General features: G+C 48.2%; 1 protein-coding gene across 1 annotated transcript; it reads right to left on the bottom strand.

The window, feature by feature from the left end:
• Positions 1 to 771: 771 nt before the first annotated feature.
• On the bottom strand, positions 772 to 7,684 carry LOC306819460 (oxysterol-binding protein 2-like). The gene is made up of 2 exons (XM_079373261.1): positions 6,887 to 7,684; positions 772 to 1,030 (listed from the first exon to the last, which is right to left on the bottom strand). The coding sequence occupies exons 1-2, from the start codon at positions 7,042 to 7,044 to the stop codon at positions 787 to 789; spliced, it is 402 nt and encodes a 133-aa protein (XP_079229387.1). The 5' UTR covers positions 7,045 to 7,684; the 3' UTR covers positions 772 to 786.
• Positions 7,685 to 9,279: the final 1,595 nt, after the last annotated feature.

Genomic DNA, 9,279 nt, shown 5'->3' with positions numbered 1-9,279 from the left:
GGATTTGAATCCACACTGTCATGAGCATGTACATGTTGCACCTTTAGAGGAAGCCATAAAGGGCCCCAGACAAAACCCAGATACACGATGATGATGCGTTTTATTCGGATATGTTTCGACAAACTGTGCTTCAAATCAGCGGTTCAGGAGAGGATGCTTCAGAAAATATAACGCAAAGTATAAATACATCGCCACACACACAAATCCAATACTGTCCCTGAGCAGAGCGACGGCCTCGGCGTTCCAAACACAATCACACCAGATATATTCCTCTCGTCCTTACTGGAAGTGGCGAGCTACAAAGCGCCCACATTCTTTCCCAGCCTATATTTAGCGCTCCGACATTCAAATGGAGGCCAGAGGAATATATAGCCCGTCTCAGTCCTCTGGAGGGCGAGTCTGCAGAAGACACGGGGGGGTAAACGAGGTTTCTGGATTGACGCCAGGCTGGCGTGAAGGATAATGGCCGCCCTGGGAACCAGCTCCCTGGGACAGGAAGAGTGTTGTGTGGAAAGCTGAAAAGGAAGCCCAGTTTTCACAGCGACATTAGCATGCTACTTTCTGTTTGCACAACTTGAGAGGATAGACCACAGCGCCCTCTCCTGGCCGACGCTGGAATCAGAGCAACATGAAAAGGAGGAGGGTGCGAGCTCGGACGCCAGCTGCTCTGAATATCAAATGGCAAACACAAACGGTATGTAGGCTGAGCACACCTCTCACCTTGCAGGGGAGATAAATACATGTTAGCATGTTTGCCCAGGGATGTGTCAGCCCAGCCTTTGTTTATCAAGGTTCAATAAGACGATAAAAAACGTCCTTACCAGACTGATCGTTCATCATGCGGATGGCTTTGGCTTTGGCCAGCTCCAGCGCCGTGACCCATCTCTGCCGCTCCACCTCTGTGCTCGCCTTCAGGTGGTAGGTTCGGCCGCCGCTGCTCAGGACGATGTTGCACGCGTCCTCCGTGTCGATGTGCGCCGTGGCCAGGTTGATGGTCCCGCGGCACGTGTGGGCCATCTCCGCCTGCGTCCTGCGAAACACGACGACGCGCGGGCCGAGAAAAACCAGACGGGGAAGACAAGAGAAGAGGGAGTGAGAAGGGCCGACGACATTTTGTGTCGCACCTCATTGTTTTTTATTTGCACTGAAGGGAAGAACAACTGACAAAGTTTGTACAGCCGGTAAGCACAAGCAGGGAGGTGAGGAGGAGGATTCACTTTGACAGCCAAGCAGCGGACGATTTCATTCAACATAACAAACTTTCCTTGCAGCACATTCATTTAAAAAAAAAAGAAGCAGAAGCATTCGCCAACGTTGAAACATTTCCACCTCGCTCAGCGTGACCCGCCTGACCCTGCTGCGAGCGTGCTGAATTGTGGGTACTCTCTGCGTGGCCTCAAACTAAGACCGGACTTGTTGCACATTCGGTGGGCAGCGGTGGTCAAGATAACAAGGCCATTGTTTGGCTGCAAGCTCTCTGCAGTGAGCGAAGCCAAACAATGAATAACAGCGTGAACAAAGAAAGGACAGAGTGTAAAAGAGAGAGAGAGAGAGAGAGCAGGGGAGAGAGAGAGAGAGAGCCAAAGCAACAGAGCGAGAGATTAGAACAAAGAGCAAGAACATAAACGTGCTGTAAAAGTCAAAGCCAAATGTTTCCAGTGAAACGTTCACAGTGCAGAGCCTGGAGGCCTCCAGCTAACAGAGTTTACTACGGGTCATAAATACTTCCTAAATAATGTTCTTGTAAGAGCGGCGTGGCTACAACTAACGGGATTAAACGGGGAAATAAAGAGGGAACACTGCATTTACAGTTCTGTGTGGTTGAAGTGGCGTCCGGTCGTCCTGTCACGGTTACACGAGCTAAGCTGTGGGCATGCTTCATCGTGACCCTGGGAGACAGACGGGGGGGGGGGGGGGCAGACAGCTGATTTTACTGATTAGCAGCAGCGAGCAGAGAGCAGCAGCTAATCAGTGAAATCACACGCTGCGTTGTTTCAGATGTTCCTCTCAGGGTCAGGTTGTGTACAATGTGTTCGTACGTTTTCTGGAAAAACAGGAACTCCAGAGGCAATCGTGTGTGTGAGAGAGTGTTCATCGGTCTAACATCCACTCAGTCGGGCCTCAGCGAGCCCTCGCTGCCAGCAGCAGCTGCCTCTCCACCAGCTCCGCTCTGTGGCTGCAGCCTCGTTAACTTCTGCCAGCCTGCGAGTTCCCCCTCGACCGGTCCGAGTCGACACTTGTGACAACGCCAAAGCAAACGACAAAGCGCCTCACTGTTCCGCCCTCCCGCCGGCTGGGCGGACGGCGAGCGGGGATCCAAAGCAAGCCCAGTTTTTTTTCCTCGCCGTCTGCCTGAAAGTGGGTCAACAGACTGAACGCGCTGCTGATGAGCAAGACGAGGACCACCTCAGTGATCGCGTCTGCCCGGTGGGGAGGCGAGGCCATGCAAAGGCCATGAAATCATACAGGCAAGGATTCTAGAAAAGCTGGGAAAGGGAGATAAGGACCACGGGGGCACTAAGTAGGAGGAGGAGGGGGGGGGGGGGGGTAGAGGGGAGATGAGGGCAGCTGAGAGCACGAGACGGGGGTCCTGCATGATGCGCCGAGCCGGGAGAGAATTTGCATTTGCAGTGTTTGTTTTTTTTTTGTTTTTACCTGTCGGTCCCCTGCGCACATATCCTGATAAAACACACGTCCACCGATCTGGAGCGTGTAATGACAGAACAAACAACCAGTGAACAACACAGAATAGACAGCCACAAGCGTGAGGGGAGAGTGTGTGTGTGTGTGGGGGGGGGGGGGGGGGGGGGGGGGGGGCAACGAGGTGTGAACACACACGTCACGACACGTCATACACTCAGGAGCGTGGCGTGCAGAGGAAACAAGAGAGAGCCAGACAACCCAAGCGTGGGAATGATTTCATCTGCTACAAACTAAAACAAGGACACGATGTGGCCAGACTGCATGCAGAAAAAAAAAAAGACATAGACCCTGTGGACAGACACACAGAGACACTGTAACATATGCACAAACACACGAGGAGCCCATTAGCAACATTAGATCATTCAGCCGCTGTGCCAGGCTGCTAAACAGGGCCCAGGCGACCTCCCCCCCCCCCCCGCCCAGGAGCGCCAGCGGTAACACCATAACCTGACTCTCAGCAGGGACACCGGCGGGGCCGATACCCCACTGAGAAACCTAAAGTGATAGGATCTTGTTTCTCTCCTGCGGCGGCTCAGAGGGAAGAGTGGGTAGGCTTACTCTACTCTACTATACGGGAGAAAAGTCCGGATGAACCGATACGGCAGCTCCGATAGCGCTCGCGGCTTTAATGCCCTGTAATCTTCTCCAAAGCACCGAGACAGATTCACGAGAGGAGGCGAGTATTAAAACTGGTCAATTAAGAAATTGAAAATGAAAGAAAGCACAGATAAGAGAAGAGAAGAGAAGAGGCGGGGGGAGGCACAGTGAAGCTCTTTCTGTGTATTACACACACACACACACACACACACACACACACCCAGGCTACTGTGGGGGAAAAGCCAGCCTTGCAGTGTTCGGGCCAAAAAGTAAATCGATAACAAGTGCAATGTTGAAGTCATTACATTTTAACAGACGCAAGTGCTGAGTGTGACAGTCCGCCCACGCAGTTACCATCCTTCACTGCCCTTTGACTTCTCCGCTCGCAGTCGCAGAGCGAAGACGGAGCAGGCTTTGAGTAAATCCCTCGGTTATCGGCGGGGCCTTCACCTGGCACTCCGATTGACTTTAATCTAAACTGGCTTTTACAAAAGGGCAAACATGTGGGGGACTCAGGATGGGAGATGGGAAGGAAGTCACTCGGGCATCGGCTTAATGAAACATCTACCTGTGGGATCACAACACACATTCATGAATCATTAAATCATCGAGCTCTCACTTTAGAAACAGCTCAGAGCGTTAACGCCACATAACTGCAGAAATAAGGAAAGCTAAGATCCAGCACAGTTTGGTTTTTTTTTTTTTTTTTCACATCACATGTTATCAAATCTGTCTGACTGCTTCCTTTTAACTTTGTGCAGACTGTAGGGACAGAGAGGAGCAGACGAGGCCCGAGGTCAGACGCACACAAAGCGCTCCGCCAAGCAGGAGGACATTCAGGAGACAGGGGACGACGTCTCTCGCTGCCTCACTGCCTCCGCGCTCAGATGTCGCCGGGCTACCTGACGGCAGTCACCTTACAACATAATGGACTATTAATAAAGGGGAAGAGGCGAGGCGCGTCTTTCCTTTCACCACGCGTCGCGCCTTGGCTGAACTCAGCGTGTGTCAGATGACACGGTGCTGAAAAAACGAGGGCGGCGAGGGCAGCGCGAGGGACTGAGGGGTTGAGGCAACGTCGTCGCAGCGTGGTAGCATTTCAGCTAGCATGAGAGCATGTATGACTGGTGGAGCAGCAGGGGGGACAACGAGAGTCAGACATTTCCCAGAGAGAATTCCTATCCGGACAAGAATTCACTTTCTAATAAAAATAAATTAAAAAAAAGGGAAGTGAATCCGGCTTAATGCCCCGTTTACACGGAGACGCTGTGACAGTAAAACGAAACAGTTGAGTATCGGTTTGGCCTTTCGTTCACACGGCGTCGGGTGAAAACGCGAGCTTTTGAATTCGACCTCCAGGGTGGAACGAAACTGATACGGGGGAGGGGCGTATCGCAGCCGTGCGAACGAAACGGAGCGAACTCTCTGGCTGCGATGACGTCATACATGTGGACATGTGCAGTAACAGAGAACAACAATGGCGGCGGATTCGCTTGTGCCATGTGCTTCAGCAGCTATTCGCGTTGCATAAACAGAACCTTGATATGATACATCGTGTGTGTCGCCGCCCAAAGAGCATCGAACACTTGCAGGCAAATTGTTCAACCTTTACCCGAGCACAGGGCGACCACACGCAGCGTTTAGGTAGCTTCATAAACCGCCTGATGAAATGTGGCGTTTGCATCTAGTTATCCAAGAGGGCTTCATATTTACTTCCAATCATTATTTTAACTACTGCAAGTAGTTAAAGGACAATTTAAGATTTTCTTTTCTTAATGAAGCCGATTTGTGACGGATGAAATAAAGCTTGGACTGATGAAACTCAAGCGAGTGTTGAACAACAAACCCTTCCTCCCATGCAGGTTGATGCACGCTGTGCAATCATTGTTTTCAGTGTGGCGTCATTAATCGCTGCATCGCACAAAAGGTCAAACATGACGTCTTCACGGGGACTGATGTTCTCGGCCGTTTCAGCAGTTTGGAGATCAATATATATAAGTTTAACCCCTTCATGTCTGCAGTGTGACCTAGAAGACGATGGAGCAGGATGTTAATGTCGTCAGAAGCCAGTTAAAGAAAGGTGGGTCAACGTGCACGAGAGACATGCAGTCAAAGTGTTGAAATAATCTGGACTCAGGGGTGCAGCCATGGCTCTGTGCCTCCTCCTCCTCCTTACCTGCATCCAGGTGTTGTTTAGCCTATCGCACAGCTAATGTTGGCTCACGGGTGGCGACTGTGCGTTCAGAAAGCAACAACAAACTAATAACAGCCGGATGATGTGAACATCTCGTCACAGCGATCAGACCAGGTTGGACAGTTTATCTTTACATATGATATGTTAGCTAAATGTGTGCACTTTAGATTATGCACAGCTACTTTCCTCCCGACTCCACAATTAGCCTTCCTTATGCCGACTTATTTATTTGTTATTTTTGTCTTTGTGTATGTTTTCCTGTTTTGACTTTTTGCATTTGTGAAGCACCTTGTAACACATTGTTTTAAAGGTGATATATGAACAAAGGTTTACATGCATACTTACTTTCCTGGCAACATACAGTAAATGCTGTGTGTTTTTAAATTGTGCACATGCAGGTTTCTAATCTTGTTCCAGCTCGGGTTATGCATATTGTCTTTGTAGGTATGATTTTTAAATTTAGGACAACAGGCTTAATCTTAGTATACGTAGGAGTGTCTATAATTAATGTAGATGTGTGTGTGTGTGTGTGTGTGGGGGGGGGGGGGGGGGCCAGTGGGTATTGTTAGATTTAACAGATGGTTCATGTTATCGAGTGTTTTTGTCAGAATGATTTGCACTTCCTTCGGGATCAATAAAGTATCCATCTATCTTTCTATCTCTATTGTGCCTCCTCCTCCTCCTCCTCCTCCTCCTCCTCCTCACCTGTGGAAACAGCATCAGAGCTACAGGTGTTGTTTAGTGTGTTGCACAGCTAATGTTGGCTCACAGGTTTAAACTGTGTGTTCAGAGTGCAGGTACAACTGATAACATCCCATCACAGTGATCAGACTGGGTAGACTGGGTTAGCTTACTGTGCAAGGAATGAATGAATGTTGTGGTTTATTTAAGGAGTGAATGTAAAATAAAATAAAAAAGAAAAGTGACATTAACGTAAATAAATAAATTCTTAGTTGACTTTCATGACTTCACGTTTTCCAGTTGTTATATTGGGGAAAGAAAGCAGGTGACATCTAAATGTCCACCTGTCAAGAGCCAAAGCTAAGTGAGCTAGCCTGCTAGCTGATTCTGCAGCTCCACATTTTATCACTTTAAGGAGAAATAAATATAAAGCTCAAATGACTGGTGCGAGTCTGCACATCTGTGCTGCTGCTTTCCTGCAACATGCATTCATTTAAAGTAAAAACATGTGTTTCTTTGTTGTTGTTGTTTTTTCACGGTCAGCTCGAGGTAAACAGCTGACAGCTAGCTGTATTTAGCCTGCTGCTAGCCAGCTGAGCAGCCAGCTGTGATGATGCGCTGACACAGAAGGATGACGCGCCGCGCCGCGCGCACAATGTGCCGTTTGTTTTGACATATATATCCTGTGCACACTGCGTATGAAACATTTACCTGTAGTATGACAGGAGGCCATTGCTGAGGACAAACCATCGCCGCTGGTACCCTTTCAGATAGTTGGTCCATTTAAAAAGCCAGCCCTTGTAGGTATCCGACCCTGGTGCCGGGGCCGCGGCAGACGCGGATGCCGAGCCCTTGCCTTGCTCGCTCATCCTCCGCTTTGCCGCACGCCGCCCGGACTCGGGGTGCAGGATAAACCTGGGGGGACAGCGGGAGGACACCCCACCGGGACTACCACGGCGAGGACGTCGTCGTCGGGCACCAGCAGCTGTTGAGTTCCGCGGGGGAAGAGGGTCCGGGACGAGGACGAGGACGAGGGAGAGACACAGCGCGGACTCCGCTCACATGACGGCGGAATGGACGAGAAGCGCTGCCAAGACACTTTGCTGATGCAGACTGCAGAGGATCCAGAGCACAGAGCTGGACCCGATAGAGAGGAAATGCCTCACGTAGACCCCATGCACTCGAAAAAGGCTGTAACTAAAGCAACAGGGATTTCCATGACAACACTGCAAAACAGTTTATGGCAGCGATGTCGGGAGAGAGAGGCAGCGGACCTGCTCATGCACGCAGTCCGGATGTGAATGGAGATTACTGCTCTATCCATTCACGTCTATGGCTCAGACCTGCGTCATGTGATGTTGTTTTCGAGACATTCCCAAACATTTGACATGCGGTTTGGCGGCCTGTTTTAATTCTGATACGCATCAGCTGAGCAGGGACGTGTCCACTCTGTTTCCACTGGGGGGCCCGAACTGGGTCACAAACTTACACATGGGGAGGCATCAACATAAAGGGTTTTTTTTTTTTAAGTAACCAGAGAGAACACGTGGCTTACTCAATAAAAATGTAAAGTAGGCAAATATTGCAAGGAATACAATTTATTATGTATTTTATTTTTGTTGTTATTTAAAAAATGAGTCACTCAGTCAGCAAAAACTTGAATTGTGTAAAAAAAATCCCGCTGAGGAATTAGTATTTTAATTTACAAAGGTGTGACATTTAAACCTGCTCCAGTTGGTGACAGAGTTCATCCACATCCACCCAACACGACATAACGTAGGCCGATTATTTACTTTGACTATGATGAACTTCCTCCCAAATACACGCGGGGAGTTTGCTGCGTTATTACTTTCATAGTTTTTTAAAAAAATTGATTTAATTTTAAACTCTCTTCAAAAGCATGAAGCACGTCGGGCTTCAATAAAAGAATGACAGACGATAAATTAAAAATGAAACTGACAACTAGATAAAATCTAAAGATTCTAAAACATGGTTAGAAAGTAAAATCAGATCAAAGTGGACACCGTATAAAACAATAAAATATGTAGGTTTTAATTTAAAGTGAAAGTCCGATAAGAAAAATCCATTCCACATATAAACCTAAAGTAAAAACAATGTTGATAATTGGTCAATTAAAAGTCTGATTAAAAAGGTCATTATTAGTTTAACGGTGATTCAAATTATCTCGAAGGATTTCTCCTTCGTATTCCTCACGTTCCTGTTGTCTGGACTTCCTTGCTGCAGAGGCGCTGCTTGTCAACAGGCAGCTGTTTGGGGCCCCAGGCCAGTATGGGGCCCCCCAAACAGCTGACAAACATTAAACCACAGCATTGCCTTAACATGTGCAAATTTTGCAATGACGGTAGGAAACCTCCCTAATGGGGCCCCATCCTGACAGCACTCACTCTCAATGCTCTGCGAAGTATCGCATGGCATTATTGCTGTGAAATTAATAACAGACGCTGGTTTTGAGGGGCCCCGAATGAATGTTTGCCTGGGGCCCCAACAGACCCGAGAAGCGGCCCTGGAGGTCGGAGCACTGAACTGTGAAATATTAAGAGAAACAGTGACGTTGAAAAAAACAAAAACCCGACTTAGTTGATGATTATATTGTGTTGCATACTTGATGTCTTTAATCCAGGGGTGTCCAAAGTGCGGCCCGGGGGCCATTTGTGGCCCTTGAGTGGATTTTTTGTGGCCCTTGACTTCAAATCGAAGAATCAGAAGATTTTGGCCCCAGGCCTCATCAGATGGCATATTTCGTTCTTTTTTTCTTCTTCATGTTAGCGAGGGAGACCTATAAAAGCCTGACTATTCTTCCCAAAAAAAATAGAACATAACAGTTTCCCACTGCGATTAGTTATTGTGTATTTACATTATTTTTTGAAGAGGTCAAAATACAAAAAGTTCCTTCCAATATTTTAAAAAAAAAACAAAAAAAAACCCCTGTGGCCCGTGAGCGATTCTAACGCGATAATTTTGGCCCGCAAGAAAAAAAGTTTGGACACCACTGATTTAATCAAATAAGGAAACAAACACATCCATATGAAGCCGCCTGTCTCCCAACAGGATTCATCCGCTGCATGATCAAAACATCACAGAAG

Source organism: Symphodus melops (assembly GCF_947650265.1).
Source record: "Symphodus melops genome assembly, contig: scaffold_299, whole genome shotgun sequence".
Lineage (NCBI taxonomy): Eukaryota > Metazoa > Chordata > Actinopteri > Labriformes > Labridae > Symphodus > Symphodus melops.
The sequence above is the reverse complement of the archived record's forward strand: the minus strand, read 5'-3'. Positions and strand labels throughout refer to the sequence as shown.

Coding starts and splice junctions, on each gene's coding strand:
- LOC306819460 (XM_079373261.1), bottom strand. CDS start 7,044: ATGAGCGAGCAAGGCAAGGGCTCGGCATCCGCGTCTGCCGCGGCCCCG. Junction 1,031..6,886: donor GGCCTCCTGTCATACTACAG/GTAAATGTTTCA, acceptor CGTGTTTCGCAG/GACGCAGGCGGAGATGGCCC.